Raw genomic sequence first — 20,297 nt, forward strand, 5'->3', positions numbered from 1 at the left:
TTGTTGCCATGGGTTCTTTTTCAGTGCACCAAGTGCCTGCTGCACACAGGACCTCTATTTACTGTCTCATCCCAAAGACTACATGCTCAGTTTGATTTTCCAGTCAAACTTGGGAGAAAGGGCGAATTCAGGATTCAAACCCACACCCACAGGGACTCTGTGTATTGGCAGCTGAGCATCTTTACCATTCTGCCACCTTCCTCCATGCACACAGCAGACAGACAGACACACATACACAGGACATATACACACAATACAAAGCACATACAGCACACACGCACGCATACACAGGACATATACACACAATACAAAGCACATACAGCACACACGCACGCATACACAGGACATATACACACAATACAAAGCACATACAGCACACACGCACGCATACAAACACACACACACACACATACACAGGACATACACACAATACAAAGCACATACAGCACACACGCACGCATACGAACACACAAACACACACACACACAAATACATATACCATCACTCTGCTGATGACACCATTGCTGTATACTAAACAAACCTGTGCTGATTTGTCTTGATAAATCAAAACATAAAATCCAGAAGTGTCTAATAATCTATCTGGTTGCAGATCATGCTACTGCAATGAAAATAAAAGGAAGCAAAGGCTCACAAGCATCAAAATATCTATCACATACACACACACACAGGCACACACAATCCCTTTCTGACTTTTGCATTCACGTGCACACATTCTCACTGTGTCCCTCTCTCCCTGTTTCTCTTAGACATCAGAGAAAAATATCAGGGGAAACTAAGACTGAAAAAGAAAACCACTTGGTATTCTTCAGTTAATGTTATGTTATCAAACCAACAGAACACAATTAAACGTCCCCTTCCCACATGTTCTCAGCTCCACACTCAACTCAACTGGAAAAAAAAAAGGACTTACCATAGGGGCGGTAATAAAGGCCTTGGAAGGCCTGTCCTCTTCAGCTGGAATGGTCTCCCCTGACTGCAGCTTGATTTGCCAATCCAGATTCTGCAGATCTTCGTCAATTTTCTGACGAGCACTACACAGAACAGAAATACATTACATGCTGTTGGTTTTTTTTGTTTGTTTGTCTGTTTGTTTTCTTTTCTTTTCTTTTTTTTTTTTGAATATTGTTCAACAAATGTCTGATGGAGAAAAGTACAGTCCATGTTTCTGGCAGTATCACTGCAATACCTGAATTTTTGATGCTGTGAGTCTGTCTGTTTCATCTTTCATCCTTTCTATGATAACTGTTCAGTGCTTTATGCTATTGATGTTGTTTCCCTAACAATGTTTTCTCACACTTCATAAAGATTATACACATGTTCAGGAAAATCATCAGGAATATTTGATGTACAAATATTACTATTAAAAAGTTATTGAAAAGTGTACATGTGTTGGCCTCTCTCTCTCTCCCCCCTCACCCCCTCCCTCCCTTTGACAGACATACATACAACACCCACACCAGCACCACAATTGAGCACTCACTGAGCCAGGAACTCATTATACAATACTCACTGAGCCAGGAACTCATCACACAACTCACTGAGCCAGGAACTCATCACACAACTCACTGAGCCAGGAACTCATCACACAACACTCACTGAGCCAGGAACTCATAAAACAATACTCACTGAGCCAGGAACTCATTATACAATACTCACTGAGCCAGGAACTCATTATACAATACTCACTGAGCCAGGAACTCATTATACAATACTCACTGAGCCAGGAACTCATCACACAGCTGCTCTGGGGGCTCATCCAGCTGCAGCAACAGGTCCACACACTCTGCCAGCTGCTTGGGTGTGGACTGAAAACAGACACACACCACCCACCGTCAGCACCAAGACTTCCCTGTGCTGTGAGCAAAAACTGCCACATTCTGCAATCTTTTGTGATTCTGACAATTATCAGGTTGGATGGGTGTGTGTGCACAAGCATGTGTGTGTGTATGTGTGTGCACACAAGCGAGTGTGCGCAAATGTGATTTGCAGTGTTCACTAGCATACACAAAAACAGAAGACTCACTGTGATTTCTAAATTGTGTGTGATCCGAGTGTGTGTGTGCGTGTGTGTGCGTGCACGCGCATGCATGCATGAGTGCATGCATGCCTGCGTATGTGTATGATCTGCAGCGTTTACTGGCATACATAAAAACAGAAGGCTGACTGTGATGTCTCAATTGTGTGGTTTGTTCAAGCTATACCTGGAGAATTCACTCAGATTCTGATCTTCTGTTCTTATGGACATTCAATGTTACTTCCCCTGACAACAATCAAAAACTCATTCCAACAAAAACACATTCACATGTTTGTGTAGTCCATTTTCACCTATTAACACCAAAAAGATAAATAATTCTCATTAATGGATGATACTTGTGAACAATGCTTCTTTCAGTAAAACAGGGGCAGCTATCAGCTCATAACAACGACAATGAACAACATGAAGTCACATGATCAGTAGAACATGAGCTGCAATAAAACAAAGAAAAACCTTTTTAACAATGTATGCTTTGGTATCTTGAAGAAGGAAACACTACTTTACAGTGTATTTTGCCAAAAGATTTTCACAACACTATTCTCTGAGCAGGGGCAACGAAGAAATGCCAATCCCACTATCTGAGACATTTGTTTAAAAACATAAATACCCCCTGTCCCTCCTGAATCTGTTTATTTATAATAACAGTAATGTGCATTTGTATAGTGCTTACCTTGCCATTCTAAGCGCATTAAACAATAATGTGGTATGAATTACACACATTAATCTTTTTCTTTCTTTTTTTTTTTTAAATTTCAAAGAATAAAGATACTATCTTAAAAACAGACAACAGTTTAACATCACTCATAACTCATGCACCTCTCCTTCCCCCATCCCACCCACGCACACTGACACATGCATAAAGATGTTCTGGGGGTAGATGGACATATAGTTTAAAATTCTGTTTGAACAAATATGTTATCAGAACGGATCTGAAGGATTAAACAGTATGACAGTGTCAGATACTTTGTGGCAGAAATTTCCTAAGCCATCTCAACATACTTGTACCTCTTTTCTTCTGGTTCATGGGCTGCAACTTCCACACACATGTACAAGTATGTTTTTATATATATGACCAGTTTTACCCTGGTATGTAGGCAGCCATACTCCTTGACAGGTGCAATAGCCGAATGGTCAAAGTGCTGGACTTTCAATCTGAGGGTCCTGGGTTCGAATCTCGGTGCACCTGGTGGGTAAAGGGTGGAGATTTTTCCGATCTCCCAGGTCAACATATGTGTAGACCTGCTAGTGCCTCAACCCCCTTCGTGTGTATGCGCATGCAGAAGATCAAATACGCACGTTAAAGATCTTGTAATCCATGTCAGCGTTCAGTGGGTTATGGAAACAAGAATATACCCAGCATACACCTCCTCGAAAACGGAGTATGGCTGCCTACATGGCGAGATAAATAAATAAAAACGGTCATACACGTAAAATGTTACATGTCTGTCTGAGTGTGTATGCGTGTGCGTCTGAAATCTGATTGAATGACACAGGAAACGAATGATGAGCGCCCAGTGGCAGCCGTCAGTTGGCTCTACCCAGGTAGGCAGCCTGTGGTGCAAATGTCCCCGTGTATGTAAAGCACTTAGAGCTTGGTCTCTGACCGAGGATAGGCGCTATATAAGTATCCACATCAATCAATCAATCAATCCTTTTAGGGGGTGTAACTGAACCTGCCATGTAGGCAGCAATAGGTTTTTGGGGGTGCACCTCTTTTTCTTTGAACTGCTGTCGCAGTGTGGCACACAGCTGCTGTATGATGGCATCACAGTCGTGGTTGATGCCCTGGAAACTGGGCATGTGGCTGTACTGGTGGAGCACTCTCTGAGCCTTGGTGTAGTACCTGGCAAAAGACATGTACATGTATCAGCTCCGCACATATCAAACGATGCACATGAGGTACAGAAATGCAAAGAAAACACACACCGGGGTTATTTTTTATGCTTTGTTTGCTTTTCAAGTCCAAAGCCTATTGTTTTGTAAAATGTTGAGCTACTGAAATTCAATAATAAAAAAACTCCGCATACGTGGGTAGTAGTTTGCACAGGACAGGAATTAGACCCCTGCCGGAGTCTGCACTAATGGGACAAGGTTAAGTATGTGTAGTTAAAATCTTTTTTTAAAAAGGATGCTGGCATTCGTTCAATATGTAAGTATAAAATCATTCACTCTCCACAAATGCATACAAGCATGCACACACAGAGAAATCTGTTGTGGTAAACAAGAAAAATCATAAAGAGTAATATATCTCTCAGTCTCAGTCTCTCTCCTCTCTCTCTTCCTCATCCTCAATGTCTTCTGTTCTTTTTTATTTACCTTCTTTTTGTCTTTTTTATTTCTAACGTGAAAACTTAATAATGTGTATGGAGAAGTCTGAAACCATGTTATGATGGTTGTACACATTTTTTGATTTAAAAATGTATTTAGAAAAATCTGAATAAAACAAAAATACAAAACACAGAGAGAATGAATGAATGAATGAATCTTTATTTTCCAACGGTGAAGATATTAGCACTTTGGCCGACTTACACATCTGCCGTTGTTTTAAGAGACACACAAACATGTACGCATATAAATGTAGTTATACTGAATACTTAATACATGTATAATGTACAAGTATAACACAGCTTCAAACTGAGAGACACAACATTGCTCACATCTGTACGGAACGGAAGTGAGTAACACACACACGCACACAGAGAGAGAGAGAGAGATAAAGACAGTACAAAAAGAGAAATGTAAAACAATATTAATCTTTCTTTCAAATACAGTAAAACATCACTCAGCTGACCTGACAGCCTGGCTGTACGCCTCCATTTCAATGCACTTCTTCAGGCGCGCCGGGAGCTCAAAAAGGAATTGCAACTGATGACACATCAAACAATCAATCAGTCAATCAATTCACCATTATCATTAATCCAGTTTGACTATGTATTTTCATGGGACTCATGTTTTATATCCTGTAAGACACAAAACACACACACACACACACACACACACACACACACACACACACACACACACACACATTGTCATGAAATTGTAGACAAATAAGACAGCAACCAACAGCAGCACCAATAGCAGCAACAACAGTATAGTATATGTTTTCCCTTTAATTTCCAGAAAATAAAATCAACAGAACTGCAACCAATCACAGCAACAGCAGCAATAACAACAGTATGTTTTTAACTTTCAGTCCAGGAACCTAACTGCTTTCACTCTGTAAAACAACACACACACACACACACACACACACAAACGCACACATGCGCGCGCGCGCACACACACACACACACACACACACACACACACACACTTCCAATTCTTACACTGGTGGACATCTGTCTGAAAATTTCCAGTGTCCAAAATTTGCAATCAACACTTATGCAGAACTAAATGGTGGAAAGGAGGCAAAAACTTTTCTTTTTTTTTTTTGACAGTAATCCATACATCTACTCTGAGACACAGGTAATATTACCTACCCAAGAAATATCAATCACCAATAAGCAATACTATCTTTCTTTCAAACACACTCATAAAGAAACTTATTTCAAGAATACAAAATTTGTAGATTAAAAAAAAAAAAAAAAAATCTACATTTTATACAATATCAACCTCTGATTGAGATTTAAAGTTTAGAAAACGGGGATAAGACATTTGACCGACTGGAAGACAGAAGGAAGTATGTGATAGGAAGAACAATCAATATGACAGAAAAACAGAACAGTGTAAAAAAAATTCTAAAAAGGAAAAGAAATGAGTTCAAACACTTCCCACAAAGTAGGGATGCTGTACACGAAGTTTCAGCAACAGTATTCCTGCATGGAAAACATTATTACTCAACTATAAAAGACTAAACAACTGAACCATTTTGCACAAACAAAGCCTTTTGCCGCACTGAAAGGTATTGCTTACTCATATTCAAAATTCGAATAACACAGGACATATTCCCAGTCAGGTGATGCTAACAGATGATGAATATATACAAACAAGATTGGGAAAATTTGTTTATGAATGCTGCTGCAATTTACTGCATTAACTGATTGATTAAATGTGTGTTTTTCATTCGTTCATTCATTTACCATTGCACTTGTGTCTTATAAACCTTACGGTTTCATGACAATAAAATCTATTCTATTCTATTCTATTCAGTCTGGCTCTGTGACTATTGTTATCAGTATAGGGGTTAGTTGGTAATGACCTGCAAATGCAAAAAAGAAAAAAAAAAGGAAAAAAAAAGTGAATTGTTGTAAATTTACAGACAATGAAGTTATATCTTATAAAAACCAAGACAGATCGCTATGCCCACCTTTTTGAGCAAGGAATGGACACCAGATAGCTTGGTGATCTGGTGACGGCGGTCTTGTAGCGTGTCGCTGATGCTGGCAGAGAAGGTGGTGATCTTGGACATGTTTGTGGCCAAGTGGTCCATCTCGTCCTCCATCTTCTTGAAGTCGTTCTTCATCTGGTGTTCAAACATACTGTGCCTGTAGTCATCTTCGTGGAAATAACATCCTCTAAATGTCAAACATAAAACTCAAAGGAAATATGTCTACATGTTTGCAATAGAAAGAAAGATCCCCATCTATGCTAAAATGTAAACAAATTTCCAGAGGAACACATCAACACCACATGTGCACACACATACACACAAATACATGTGCATACACAGACACACAGACATGCACACTCACAAACACTCATTTACTGAAGCTAAAAAGACAGATATGCTGTTCTCTAAATTAGACTATTCTGGATATCACTCAACACAAGTTCTGCCAAAGAGCAATAATTCAGCTGTTTCACTCAAAAACACTGGATATCACTCAACACAAGTTCTGCCAAAGAGCAATAATTCAGCTGTTTCACTCAAAAACACTGGACATCACTCAACACAAGTTCTGCCAAAGAGCAATAATTCAGCTGTTTCACTCAAAAACACTGGATATCACTCCACACAAGTTCTACCACAGAGCAATAATTCAGCTGTTTCACTCAAAAACACTGGACATCACTCAACACAAGTTCTACCAAAGAGCAATAATTCAGCTGTTTCACTCAAAAACACTGGACATCACTCCACACAAGTTCTACCAAAGAGCAATAATTCAGCTGTTTCACTCAAAAACACTGGGCATCACTCAACACAAGTTCTGCCAAAGAGCAATAATTCAGCTGTTTCACTCAAAAACACTGGACATCACTCAACACAAGTTCTACCAAAGAGCAATAATTCAGCTGTTTCACTCAAAAACACTGGGCATCACTCAAGTTCTACCAAAGAGCAATAATTCAGCTGTTTCACTCAAAAACACTGGATATCACTCAACACAAGTTCCACCAAAGAGCAATAATTCAGCTGTTTCACTCAAAAACACTTCTCAGTGTGACTCAGCTTCTCTCCCAGTCCTTTGTGGCTGCAATCAACTACAGTTAACCCCTTCACTGCTGAGCCCTGGTGAAATGAGACCACTGTGACAGGAGTTTGAACCGCAGTCACTACTTTTTGTGTCCCTGTCAATGGTGTCACTGATTCTGCTGAACAATAGTAATGCCATCCAATGAGGAAGATGTCCAGATAAAGAATGGTGACTGACACCCTGGCTTGTAAAATCTGTCAGATCTCAGTAAGAAGACAGCCCTTTACTGACAAGCATATTCATCACCAGCAATACAAGGGTTAAATCTGTGCAAAGGTCAACAGAGAAAAGACATCCACCAACCTGCAGTCACTGCAACCGTATTCGTAATACGACAGAAGAAAATACTTATATTGTCATCAGCAGCAATCAAGCAGTAAAACAATACCCAGTTGACACATACCTTTCTGATAGTGTCTGTGGCACTGATAAACTTGTTGTAGTTCTCATATACCAGTGTCTGCATGTCACTGTCCAGACTGCGGATGTCTTTGACCATGGTTTGCTCCTGCTCCATCAGCTCCACCAATGATTTCTCCTGTGGCAGAAAATGATGCAAAGTAGGTTGAAACATGATTTATAGGCATATATCTCCAGGACAAGATTAATTACTGCAGACAATGTGGACTCATGATTTCAAAGACGTACCAAACAGCTAAGATAATTGCACTGCATCACATTGCATTTTGTACTGTATTGTACTGCATTTTATTCTATTCTACTGAATCATATTTTGCATTGTGTTGTACTGTATTGTATTCCTCTGTCACAACAGATTTCAATTTGAAGTTCCAGCAGCTCACGACATAGTGAACATAATAATAATAATAATGGATACTTACATAGCGCACTATCCAGAAATCTGCTCTAGGTGCTTTACAAAAACGCTTCGTTAACATAAAACATTACATCTATGTTACATACACACACCAAAATGTGACTACACACACACACACACACACACACACACACACACACACACACACACTGCATACATACATTTTAACAATACATGTGTATCTAACAGCTACCCTAACACATACGCACACATAGGCAGGCACAAACTTACATAAACTCACTGGCACCACAGTGCAGTGTATTACTATCAAAGTTGATTTTTCCACAAAATTTTGCCAAGGACAACTCTCTTGTTGCTGTGGCTTCTTTTCTGTGCACAAAGTGCATACTGCTCACCAACTCATCCAGAAGACTAGCATCCATACCACCTTTTCATGTCTCGTGGAAAGGGGAGTAAAAATCCTGGTCTGTGCAGGTATCAAACATGTGCAGGCTCACTTCCTATTCAGGTGTTTGGAAAAAATTATCAATTTTCAATGGTCACTGCAGCAAACAACTTTATCTTTCACTTGCCCCACAACGCATGCACAGACACGTGGATTTGAAAACAACTCCTCTTTTGTCACCAATTCATAAAATCTTCTTCTTTTTTTAAAAGCTATAAAACAACAAGAGAGGCAAGGCCTGCAAGACTCACTTGTGATAAATTAAGTCCCCTAGCATTAATTACAGAGTAATTTCCCTTTTTTACTCTCTGCACCAAAACATTTGCAAAATAAACAAAAATTCCATGCTTAGCAATAGAAGTTCCTGTTTGAACAAAAAAATGATAATAATGACTCCTCTTGTTGTTGTGTCAGAGTAAGAGGTCAAAGTGCCAAGTTTAGAGAATACAAAAAATATAAATATAACAGTAAATGCAGTTTGCATATAATTAGGCTTCATTCTTTATTTTTCTGTGCCCATCCCAGAGGTGCAATGTTGTTTTAAACAAGATGACTGGAAAGAACTGAATTTGTCCTATTTTTATGCCAAATTTGGTGTCAACTGACAAAGTATTTGCAGAGAAAATGTCAATATTAAAGTTTACCACGGACACACAGACACACGGACACACACACACACACACACACAGACAACTGAACACCGGGTTAAAACATAGACTCACTTTGTTTACACAAGTGAGTCAATGAACATAAACTGAAGATGTAACCAGTTCACTTCATGAGTTCAGTTGTTTAAGCAATAACACTAAGACTGAATCTAAGCCTTTAAACCTCTCAAGACAGCAGACACTGGTACAGCTTCTTAATCAGATAGTAAAAAAAAAAAAGCATAACATTTTCAGTTCATAGTTCTAGTTTCTTTAAAAATCACAAATAACAGATATCTTACCTGTATATATATGTGCACTTGTATGTATGAACACATGCATGTATTCACATACTGATGAAAAGAAGCATGTCTATATCTGTGTGAACACATACTTCATACAAATTTCCTCTCACCTGGATGAGTCTGTTGAGGTACACCTCTGGCTGAAAATGCTGCGAATTGATGTCACACGGGTCATTGCTGTCTGGTACTTTGCTGCCTGGCCCTCTGTCACCATGAGCAGCTGTTTCTTCATTGCCTTCCACATCCAGACCATAGTAGGATTTCAGGTCAGCCCGTTTCCTTTTTCCCCTGGCATCCTCCGGTTCTAAGCAAACAGATATGTAAGATTAAACATTCCTCACAATGTGCACACAAGGTATTATCTTGTTTCCAGAAATCACTAATTCTTATATGGATATATAACGAACATCTGGCAACCAGTACGATACCACCAGTGCGATCTCTGATTATATAAGAAACAACAAGAGAACATTCCAAATCAGCAGATGCCAGACAGAGCAATACAGTCATTCTTTGTCAGTACAGTAAGAGACTGGAACCACCTGGAAGAAAACATCGTAAGAGCACCAACTCTTGAGAGCTTTAAAAGACTAATAACACCTCAACAGCGAACCTGCTAAGCTGCGCACACACCCACCTGTCGCGACAATGCCATAAATCTTGGCGACAGCGACGTATTCTACAGATATACAGATCAATGGAACCTGCTGGTACTACTGGAAGATGAGATCCTCTTGGCTGGCTCGACCTCCCCTGCATTAACATCACCGTTACCAGTGGTTGAAAGATCTGTAAGAGTAAACTAAACAATCCCTAAGCATGTTGTTTGTTTTTGATGGTGGTGGTTGGTCTTAAACCAGTATTAATATGCTAAGACATTATTGCCATTCATGCCTCATCTGCTGGAACAGCATTGCCTGGCATTATTGACTAACACCCCATCCCCAACCCACTTTTTCATGCACTATACTCAATGTTGAAAAATGCACCAGACATGTGGGGACTCTCTTTTTCTTCCCCACTTCAAGCGGGCAAAAGGCCTTGTCAGGCCTGCACGCCTTGATATTGATATGACATTATATGAAGTTTATATCGCGACAATACCCAAAGTAATCGCCCCCTGCCGCATATGAATTCAGATACAGTGTGCGTCTCAGTTATTTTACTTTCTGCTAACACCCTTCACGTCATTTGGAAAGTCGTCGTCTGCTAAGAATAAGATGTACAAACACAAGGCAAACACCATCAATTAACTATTTCCTTCACCATAATCATCGACATCAAAACAAACGCTTAAAGATTCATTGAAATATTAAAACTTTTAAATTCTAAAGGCATCTGAAGAGAAGTAAATTAAGTAAACAGTGTGGTTTTTCTCTTTTATCAAACGAGTGTAACCTTACCTCCACTTCTATCAGCCATTTTGCTTTGCTAAATGTAATCCTTCACGAAACAAACTTTGCACAACTTATTCAGACGCAAGATCAATTAAATATAATCCAAAATTAATAAATAAAATATATTATCAAAAGCTAAATCTCATGTGGAGAAAGTATTTTCATTCAAAATGATGGATACGTTGAAACAAAATTTATAGAGATTATTGGCACTTCCGGTACAAATTTATGCAGACGGCAAAAACAGTGGGGTTGACAGTGTGGTCAATGATTTAATGTAGTATTCGTTGTGCCTCTTGTTTGTGGCAACAGAATTTCAAAAAGCATCGTAAGTATTTTCTGTATTTATTTATTTCAGTTATCCAGTGTCTCATATTGTCGCTGCAACATAGACCAGAGAACGTAGAATTTTATTCCATATTTCCTTCCGCACACTAACCGGTATTACTACTTTTAAGTTGCTGTGTCTGGACACCCAGCACAGCTGCGGTCTTGTTGACAAGGCTCCAGATCTAATCGTTGCTGGTGATGGCGACAGCGCGTTTTTTCTGTTTCCCATATCTCTGTCTGTTGTTCTGTTTCCCACATCTGTCCTCCGCCTCTTCCACATGAACCTCCGGAATAGACCAATGTGCAGACACACCCACATGCAGACAGAGCACACCCACATGCAGACAGAGCTTATATGATCGCAGGCAGTTGTGTACGTATGGTTATACAGGGCTTATGTGAATTAAGTACTGTGCCATCTAAAATGCCATTCAATATATCCACCACCCACATATATTACAGTGTTAACCAGTGAGTATCACACTTAACGGACAAACATAAACATGCTGATGATTCATGATCATCTCATCACCGTCATAGTGGCTTCAGGTGCCAATACATGAATGCATGTGGATCACACAGGGATCTGTTTTAGGCCCAGTGCTCTTCACACTGTACACTGCTCCTCTCGCAAAAATTGTCAACCACCATAATGTCAGTCATCATTCTTATGCTGATGACACTCAACTCCAGAAGAGTGATAACCTGTCGTCACTCTTGCAAGAAGCATCCAAATGTTTCTTGGACATTCAAAACTGGATGACACTAAATAAGTTACAATTGAACACGGACAAAACTAAAGCAATGATCATAGGAACCAAACAAAAACTCTCTTCCATTATAACTGACACAATCAAACTTCACAGTACATCCATCCCTCTTTCCAGTTCAGTCAGGAACCTCGGCATTGCCCTTGACAACACACAGTCCATGCAAAAATTTATCAGTCAGACATGTCAATCCTGCTACTGTTAATTGTGGCGCATCAGTTCCATCCGGAAATATCAGTCCATTGATGCAACATCTAGACTTGTTGTTTCTCTCATTCTCTCTCGCCTTGACTACTTTATTGTCTGGTTTGCCAGCTTCATCCATTCAGTCTCTTCAGCACATACAAAACTCTGCTGCCTGAGTCGTCCTCAGAAAGAAAAGATCTGAGCACATCACTCCTCTTTTGCAACATCACCGCTGGCTCCCTGTCTCACACAGAATAAAGTACAAGATCAGCACTCTACACTGTATGTTATAAATGTATTTACAAATCTGCCCCTTCCTATCTCCGCGGTTGCCTTCACCTCTACATCCATCTCGCTCACCACGATCAGCATTGGATCCACTCTGTTTACGCATAGCCAGATTCAAACACTCGACTGTTGGCCGCTGTTCTTTCCCTGTCTCTGGACCCTGCATTTGGAATGAAATTCCTCTTTCGCTTCTTCAAGTCTCCATACTTATCTCTTTCAAGTCTGGCCTTAAAACCCACCTCTTCTCAAAATAGCCTCTCTACCCTGTCTCTTCCTTGTCTTCAGTTTCTCCAGTTTTAGAGTTATGCATGTATGTGAATGACTGGTGCGAAAGTGCTTTGATTCGTCTCTGCACAAGATTCAGAGCTATATAAATACTATTACTATTATTATTATTATTATTTTATTAAGTGTGTGTGTGTGTGTGTGTGTGTGTGTGTGTCTGTTGTCTTCACACACCTGTCCGGTTTTATACATGTCTCAAACATTTTTTGTTGTTGTTGTTGTTGTTGTGAACATGTATAATAATTCAAACAACTGTTGAATTAGTCTTTAATGGCACTATGTTCCTATTACAGTATTAGTATTAGTATGTTGCATCACCAAATTAATCCTATTACAGTATTAGTATGTTGCATCACCAAATTAAAATAACTTGTTTTGCACTGTTTTTTTAATCATGTAAAGTGTTCTTGATTAAGTTGATTCCTGTCAAGTAAAGGTGGTATCTAAAAGGGTAACATATTCAAACATTTGATTTAGCTCTTTAACTTTGTCATTAATTTGATCTGATTGAAAATGTTCACAGATGGAATTAATATTGTAGCCAATCCAAAATCAATTTCAGACACTGTGGAAGTGAATTCAGCTTTCTCATTTGTCATTCTCATTTTTCCATCTTATTATGGTGAATGCAACACCATCTCTGTCTCTCAGTTTCTTGTATATAAATGCATTTTGCAACAAAAACTTTACTGACATTGCAGGTTTGGCAGTCTGGCTGTACCGCATGTCTGCTACATACTGCAATACAGTATGATGTATAATTCTATATTCCTAATCTGACAACTTACTGCTGAAAAGCATATATTATGATAAAAAGACAGTATTATGAGTGCCCTGCCAGTGTAAAGATTTCAAGTTCTTGAATTTCATCATAAATCCTTGGATTTTTTGCCTGGGTTTCATGTATCCTTTCTCTGTTCATCTTTCTCCTCCCCCTCACCCCCCAACATCCCCACTGATCTCCCAGGTCAACATGTGCAGACCAGCTAGTGCCTGAACCCCCTTTATGTGTATACGCATGCAGAAGATCAAATACGCACGTTAAAGATCCCGTAATCCATGTCCGCGTTCGGTGGGTTATGGAAACAAGAACATACCCAGTATGCACACCCCCGAAAACAGAGTATGGCTGCCTGCATGGCAGGGTAAAAAACAACAACAACAAAAAAACGGTCACGTAAAATGTTACATGTCTGTCTGAGTGTGTATGTGTGCATACCTGAAATCTGACTGAATGACACAGGAAACAATTGATGAGTGCCCAGTGGCAGCCGTCAGTCGGCTCTACCCAGGTAGGCAGCCTGTTCGTAAAGCGCTTGGAGCTTGGTCTCTGACTGAAGAAAGGTGCTATATTATGTATATAAGTGTCCATATTAATCAATTAACACACATCCCAGCTTGAAAAAAATCACTTTAGCTTTTTGTTATGACATGATTAATGTATTTATATAGCCATGTATATATAGCCACTGAAGCACTAATTCATGTATACAAACACACACACACACACACACACACACACACACACACTCATCACAGATTATACAACACTCATCATAGATATCAGACATCACAATATCTAGATAATATGTAGCATATCACAATACTTAAAAAACATATCACAATTAGTATCTCTGTTCTTTCTTCCTACTGTGATTCCTCACTTCTCTTTCTCAGTGATCAGTACAATTGCATATGATGATTTGTTCTGAATCTGCAGGACAATGGCTGCTCCAGTCAGAGTTGGTACACGGGTTGAAGTTGTTGGCAAAGAGGTCGTGGGAACAGTTGCTTACATTGGACAGACTGTATTTTCAGCAGGTATGTATCCAAACTATCACTCTTAGTCTTATGTCCCTGGAGGATAGGAAAAAGAAGTAAATGTAACCAGTGAATCAGCACTTTAAAGTTTCACAAGTTTACACATGGCATGCTCAGATGTGTGCAGACACATGCACCCACGCACACTTGCACTCACACACACTTACACACACACACACACACACACTCTCTCTCTCTCTCTCTCTCTCTCTCTCACACACACACACACACACACACACACACACACACACACACGCACACACACACACACACTTTTCTTCAATAACTTTTTATTTGTTTACCTCATAGTGGTGATATCAATTCAAGATCATTCATAACATTGGGGTACTCATATAACATGACAATGCATGCAGATGCATCCACAGACACATGCATGTGAATACATACACAGACACACATTACATCACAATACAAGAAAATAATAAAGAAATGTTTTGGTGTTTTGCAGGGAAATGGATTGGTGTGATTCTGGATGAAGCCAAAGGAAAGAACAATGGCACTGTCCAGGGAAAGACCTATTTCACCTGTTCTGACAACTATGGCATCTTTGTTCGACAGTCACAGGTAGTGGACATAAACATTCCATGTTGTAATTTTTAGACATGAACATTTAAGCAGTTTTTGGCTCCTCGAGAATAAGCTTTTTTCCTTTTTTCTTTTTTTTTTCTTTTTTTGTTAATTGTTAAAGCCTTTCATTGCTTCCAGAGTTAAAGTTTCAGAAACACTTAGTTACAGATAGTTTAAAGTTTGAAGAGGAGGTGGGGGCTAGTTTTACTTTCATTTTCAGTCATTGACTGTCATGGTTAAAGGTTAACTTAAGGTCCTATAACCTTTTAAAGGCCGGTGGGGTAGTGATTTCATATTATACATATTTGTATTATATGGTTACATCATGGCCAAGTGGTTACAGCGTTGGACTTTCAATCTAAGGGACCTAGGTTCAGATCTCGGTAACAGCACCTGGTGGGTAAAGGGTGGAGATTTTTCTGATCTGCCAGGTCAACATATGTGCAGATCTGCTAGTGCCTGAACCTCCTTCGTGTGTATTCACACACAGAAAATCAAACATGCACGTTAAAGATCCTGGAAGGCAGGGCCCAATCCTCTCCTTCTGCCACTTTAACCTTCCCTAACTGAAGTCAGCTTTCCATTCACACCTGGGTGGAGTGAGGAAAAGCCAATTAAAGTGCCTTTCCCAAGGACACACCACCGTACCAAACCGGGGCCTCAAACTCTGATCACTGGGTCAGCCGTCCAATGCCTAACCATTTGGGCTGTGCCGCCTTGTCATTCATTGACTGTACCCTCCATTGATTTTTTTTCAGATTTTATTTCTTTTCAGGATTTGTTTCTCATTGCCATGTCATTCATTTTTTGTTTTCCTATATTTTATTTTGTATGTATGTGTGTTTTCCAGATCAGTGCTCTGGCAGACCAGAGTTCAAAACCTTCAACAGCAAAACCAGCAGCAGAAGCCACACCGAAGCCGGCATCAGGCATCCCATCTGTCAAACGATCAGGACTCAGACCTCCTGGAGGTTACATGACAAAAAGTAACTGAATCTTTTAACCTTTTTTTTTCATATTTATTCTCCTTTTTTAAACTGAGGCCTTCTGCTCCATTGTTCAGTCCTTAAATGAAGGAAAATTAGTTTCATTTTGATGTCCAGTATTTTAGTCTGGAATTTGAGGTGTAACGTTCTAAACATTGATGTTAAATGATATGTTTAGAATTGTATACGGAACTTGTGAAAATGTTCCAAAGAAGATTTTTAGGACTTTAATAGCTTGCAGAGTGTGTGTGTGTGTGTGTGTGTGTGTGTGTGTTGTGAGTGTAACTTTCTAAACTTTTTTAGTTTTAGCAGTTATATCCTGAATCACATTTTTGTGTCAGTACTTGCACACACAGAGATGATGTGTTACACGGGAGTGTTAGATTTTGAAAAGCTGACAGATGGGATTTAGAACATCACAGAATATAACATGTTCATTTTGGATAGAGAAAAAAAAAAAGTAAGAACAAACAGAATAGGACCCAGCAAGCAAAAGCTGGATCAGCTTGATGTGTTTCCATTCAGCGGCGGTTGGACCTGCCAACCATAGATGCAGTTTCCACAAAGCTTCAGTGGAATGAACGATCATGTTGCGGGATGTGCAGGTACTGAGAGCCTGGACAGTAGCACAGCTGGTGGTGATATGCCCACCAATGTTTCCCGCTTGCCCCGGGGCAGAGAGAGCTCACAGCCAGAAGGAGAGAAGAAGACCACAGGAACCCCAAGGCCTTCCAGCCTCCCCAAACCTGGCTTGGCCTCCTTCGCCCCTGCCCCCGCTCCAACACGTGTGAAGGAGAGCAAGGTTCCTGCCTCAGCCAGCAAGATCACCCCTTCAGCTTCCATGGAGAAAGTTTCATCAGCTGCCTCTCCACCTGCTGCTTCACCTGCAGCTAAATCTTCGCCTCGTCCCACTCCGCAACAGGTTTGGTTTAGTCTCTGTTTATCTGTTTGTATGATTGTGTGTCTCTGTGTTTGCTGTTGTTACTGATGTTAATTATTTGTGAGTAGTTTGTGTGTGTGTGTTTGTATGTGTGTGTGTGTGTGTTTGTGTGCTGTCATCATCATTGGATGCTAATTATTTGTGATGCAGTGCCGCAAGCAGGCCATTGCCCAGTTTTGTGCATAGTGCTATAATGTATAGAAAAAAAATTGATAATTGAAAATTAATGTAACTGACATTCAACACTGCATAAGTCAATCATCTTATTTGCTTTGCACGTGAATTACATTGACATTGTAGGTTTAAAAAAAGCAACTAAACCTTGAATGTTTGAACACATGAATATGTGAACAAATTTTCTTGTGAAATCAAAAGCAGGATTCATACATTAATTATTATGATGGTGTCTGACAACAAGAATGTGTGTGTGTGTGTGTGTGTGTGTGTGTGTCTTTCAGTATGAATAGCTGCATTCTGGAAATTCTGTGATAGATTTTTTTTTCCTTTTCTATCGCTGTTTTTGTTTCTGCATTTTTTTTCTTCCTTCACAGTCTATGATGTTCTGTCTTTGTTGGTTTGCTCTGGTGATTAGTATCAATACTAATAAGTTTAAGTTTTCTTCCAGTCGTTTAAGCAGCAGTGTCAGATGTCATGGGCATATATGTGACCACCTGGCAGGTGAGCGAGGTGAGCCTGTCCACCTCCATCGACGCCAAGCTGGAGGCAGTGCAGAAGCAGCAGGAGAATGAAGGGCTGCAGGCAGAGATCAGGGACCTGAAGGAGAAACTGGAGACGGTGATGATGAGGAGAAGTGACGACAAGGCCAAGCTGAAGGAGATGGAGAAGATGAAGATACAGCTGCAGCAGGTCAGGATGCCTTGTTGGATCACATCTCTGTTGTTTGATAATGATAGGGGTGTGTGTGTGTGTGGGGGGGGGGGTGCAGCAGGTCAGGATGCCATGTTGGATCACATCTCTGTTGTTTGATAATGATAGGGGTGTGTGTGTGGGGGGGGGGGGGGGTAGGGGGGGGTGCAGCAGGTCAGGATGCCATGTTGGATCACATCTCTGTTGTTTGATAATGTTAGGGGTGTGTGTGGGGGGGGGGGGGGTAGGGGGGGTGCAGCAGGTCAGGATGCCATGTTGGATCACATCTCTGTTGTTTGATAATGATAGGGGTGTGTGTGGGGTGGGGGGTGGGGGGGGTGCAGCAGGTCAGGATGCCATGTTGGATCACATCTCTGTTGGTTGATAATGATAGGGGTGTGTGTGTGGGGGGGGGGGGTAGGGGGGGTGCAGCAGGTCAGGATGCCTTGTTGGATCACATCTCTGTTGTTTGATAATGATAGGGGGGCGGGGGTGGGGGGGGGGGTGCAGCAGGTCAGGATGCCTTGTTGGATCACATCTCTGTTGTTTGATAATGATAGGGGTGTGTGTGTGTGGGGGGGGGGGGGGGTGCAGCAGGTCAGGATGCCTTGTTGGATCACATCTCTGTTGTTTGATAATGATAGGGGGGGGGGGGGGGTGCAGCAGTCAGGATGCCTTGTTGGATCACATCTCTGTTGTTTGATAATGATAGGGGTGTGTGTGTGTGGGGGGGGGGGGTGCAGCAGGTCAGGATGCCTTGTTGGATCACATCTCTGTTGTTTGATAATGATAGGGGTGTGTGTGTGGGGAGGGGGGAAGGGTTGCAGCAGGTCAGGATGCCTTGTTGGATCACATCTCTGTTGTTTGATAATGATAGGGGTGTGTGTGTGGGGAGGGGGGGGGTGCAGCAGGTCAGGATGCCATGTTGGATCACATCTCTGTTGTTTGATAATGATAGGGGTGTGTGTGTGTGGGGGGGGGGGGGGTGCAGCAGGTCAGGATGCCATGTTGGATCACATCTCTGTTGTTTGATAATGATAGGGGGGTGGGTGTGTGTGGGGGGGGGGGGGGGGGTTAGGGGGGGAGGGGGGCAGCAGGTCAGGATGCCATGTTGGATCACATCTCTGTTGTTTGATAATGATAGGGGTGTGTGTGTGTGGGGGGGGGGGGGGGGGGGTGCAGCAGGTCAGGATGCCATGTTGGATCACATCTCTGTTGTTTGATAATGATAGGGGTGTGTGTGTGTGTGGGGGGGGGGGTTAGGGGGGAGGGGGCAGCAGGTCAGGATGCCATGTTGGATCACATCTCTGTTGTTTGATAATGATAGGGGTGTGTGTGTGGAGGGGGGGGGGTGCAGCAGGTCAGGATGCCTTGTTGGATCACATCTCTGTTGTTTGATAATGATAGGGGTGTGTGTGTGGGGGTGGTGGTGGTGGTATTGAACCTGTGCTGATGCAGAATTCACATTGATATATGTGTGTTTCATAATCTGAAATAGTATTATGTATATAAAGAGACGGGAGGTAATATACTGAGGAATATTATTGTTCTTGTCATCTGCTTAGTTGTTATTATGAATGATATTCAATGGCTGGTTTTCTATATGTGTTATGCCTAAATACTTGATTCATGAAGTTGTAAACCTAATGTTTTGAGAAGTGAAATTATTCAACACATAATTAGACACTCCAGAATTTCCAGACAGGACATTCTTTTCTAAAAAGTAACAGCAGATTAGTAGACAGAAGTGTATGAGGTAAAGGTTAAAGATTTTATAACACCTGTGTTGCAAACAAGCAATGACTGTATGGGGTTATGGTGAAACAGATTTTGAATTGTGTTTTTCACCCTATAGTTACAAGAGTACAAGACCAGAATGCAGGAGACCCATGCTGACTTACAGAGACAACTGCAGGCATCAAAGAAGGTCAGCTGTGTTCACCTTTGTCTTTGAAATTAATTTATTTGAAGCGTTTGTATCTCTGCTTAAGTTTTGTTTTGTTGTCTTTTGTTTTGTTTTGATTTTGTGTGTGTGTGTGTGTGTGGTTTTTGTGTTTTTTTTGTTTTTGGTTTTTTTAATTTTGGGTTTTTTGTGCCTGTGTGTAAGTTGGGTTTTTTTTGTGTGTATATGTGTGTGTATGTATGCGCGCACATGTTTGTGTGTGTA

The 20,297-nt window shown here is 40.8% G+C and overlaps 2 protein-coding genes across 4 annotated transcripts in view; one reads left to right on the forward strand and one right to left on the reverse strand.

The window, feature by feature from the left end:
* LOC143276677 (vacuolar protein sorting-associated protein 51 homolog) overlaps positions 1-11,192 on the reverse strand; it is a 46,038-nt gene extending 34,846 nt beyond the window's left edge. For both annotated transcript variants that reach the window (XM_076581310.1, XM_076581319.1), the window contains exons 1-8: positions 11,076-11,192; positions 9,783-9,976; positions 7,880-8,014; positions 6,366-6,521; positions 4,848-4,921; positions 3,767-3,899; positions 1,738-1,826; positions 932-1,052 (exon numbers count right to left, since the gene is read on the reverse strand). In XM_076581310.1, the coding sequence (XP_076437425.1) occupies positions 932-1,052; positions 1,738-1,826; positions 3,767-3,899; positions 4,848-4,921; positions 6,366-6,521; positions 7,880-8,014; positions 9,783-9,976; positions 11,076-11,094 (921 nt within the window). In that variant the 5' untranslated portion in view covers positions 11,095-11,192. The remainder of the gene's footprint in view (positions 1-931; positions 1,053-1,737; positions 1,827-3,766; positions 3,900-4,847; positions 4,922-6,365; positions 6,522-7,879; positions 8,015-9,782; positions 9,977-11,075) is intronic.
* Positions 11,193-11,291: 99 nt separating this feature from the next.
* Positions 11,292-20,297, forward strand: part of LOC143276690 (dynactin subunit 1-like) — a 64,993-nt gene continuing 55,987 nt past the window's right edge. For both annotated transcript variants that reach the window (XM_076581331.1, XM_076581337.1), the window contains exons 1-7: positions 11,292-11,397; positions 14,649-14,749; positions 15,219-15,334; positions 16,188-16,323; positions 16,929-17,245; positions 17,942-18,130; positions 19,986-20,057. In XM_076581331.1, coding sequence (XP_076437446.1) covers positions 14,653-14,749; positions 15,219-15,334; positions 16,188-16,323; positions 16,929-17,245; positions 17,942-18,130; positions 19,986-20,057 — 927 coding nt within the window. In that variant the 5' untranslated portion in view covers positions 11,292-11,397; positions 14,649-14,652. The remainder of the gene's footprint in view (positions 11,398-14,648; positions 14,750-15,218; positions 15,335-16,187; positions 16,324-16,928; positions 17,246-17,941; positions 18,131-19,985; positions 20,058-20,297) is intronic.

Source organism: Babylonia areolata, chromosome 2 (genome assembly GCF_041734735.1).
Source record: "Babylonia areolata isolate BAREFJ2019XMU chromosome 2, ASM4173473v1, whole genome shotgun sequence".
Lineage (NCBI taxonomy): Eukaryota > Metazoa > Mollusca > Gastropoda > Neogastropoda > Buccinidae > Babylonia > Babylonia areolata.